This window comes from Sinocyclocheilus grahami, unplaced genomic scaffold, assembly GCF_001515645.1.
Source record: "Sinocyclocheilus grahami isolate Dianchi unplaced genomic scaffold, SAMN03320097.WGS_v1.1 scaffold32221.1, whole genome shotgun sequence".
NCBI lineage: Eukaryota > Metazoa > Chordata > Actinopteri > Cypriniformes > Cyprinidae > Sinocyclocheilus > Sinocyclocheilus grahami.
Window position 1 is genome coordinate 838 of NW_015521445.1, and position 1,308 is coordinate 2,145.

General features: G+C 42.1%; 1 protein-coding gene across 1 annotated transcript; it reads left to right on the forward strand.

Moving 5' to 3' along the window:
* Window positions 1-496: 496 nt before the first annotated feature.
* LOC107580361 (sodium-dependent dopamine transporter-like) lies at window positions 497-963 on the forward strand (the record flags this gene model as incomplete). The annotated part of the gene is made up of 2 exons (XM_016266075.1): window positions 497-710; window positions 798-963. Coding segments are annotated over 2 exons (380 nt in total), but the record flags the coding sequence as incomplete, so codon positions are not given.
* Window positions 964-1,308: the final 345 nt, after the last annotated feature.

The following is a 1,308-nucleotide window of genomic DNA, read 5'->3' on the forward strand; positions in this document are numbered from 1 at the left end:
TTGTTTGTTTGTTTGTTTGTTTGTTTGCAGTGGGGTAAAATAATGTTCTAACAGGATTCTACACAAAACACAATATAATATTACGTTTTTGCTTAGTAAAAGTGAGTAAAAATGTATATTATGCTAAATTAAAGTCAAATGAATTAATAATGATATTAAGATTAATTTGTGTCATTTTAAATATAGTCTACAATGAAAAGATCAAATAAAATATAACATAAATCAATCAATCAATCAATAAACAGAGAAAACACTATTTCAGTTTTTCTACTTCAAAAATTCACATTTCTATGTAGTTCTCACCATTTATTTGTGAAATTTAAGTAAGTCCTATTCATTTAATTAATGCCAATCTAATTTAAGTGAATCCAACTCCAATTTTTCAGCACCGTTTATGAATTCCCTCATCTGAAATTTATGTTATAAATGTAAATATGTCTGATCTTAGAGCTGGTTTAGCGGAGCAGCTGATGGTGTTTCTGCTGGTTTTGCTCAGGCGTGGGCTTCACGGTGATCCTGATCTCGCTGTACGTGGGCTTCTACTATAACGTGATCATCGCCTGGGCTCTCTTCTACCTGTTCTCCTGCTTCTCCGGGGAGCTGCCCTGGATCCACTGCAACAACACCTGGAACAGTCCCAACTGCTCCGACCTCAGCTCCACGCTGCTCAACGACACGCACAAGACCACGCCGGCGCTCGAGTACTTCGAGTACGTACACATGACCTTCACAGACACAGAGAAAGCAGCCAGACCCGTGAGTGTAGCGTGTGATCACGTGTTGGTGTTGATCTGCAGGCGAGGCGTGCTTCATCTCCACGAGAGCTCCGGCATCGATGACCTGGGTCTGCCGCGCTGGCAGCTCACCTGCTGCCTGGCTGTGGTCATCGTGGTGCTCTACTTCAGTCTGTGGAAGGGAGTCAAGACCTCAGGGAAGGTTCGAGATCTTACACGAGCCCACTGATCTGGCCTCAGGTGGTTTGCTGGTCTGCTGGTCTTTCCAAACTGGTGGTGTAAGCGCACAAAGCCCAGAAACAAATGAAACACACCAGACTGGCCAGACTAGAGACCAGCAAACACTGTCTGACTGATTAGATGTGCTTACAAACATATCACAACACCATACATACAGAGTGCGTTCTTCACAAATCTACTTCACAGCTGTCATGCAACTCTTCTGTTCTTTAAGTTATCTTAAAATCTTTCATTTTTTTAAGTACCATATAAATGTGATGCAATCATGTTGTACGGTGACATTCATGCCGTTTGTGTGTGTGTGTGTGTTTGAGTGTGTGTGTGTGTGTGTGTG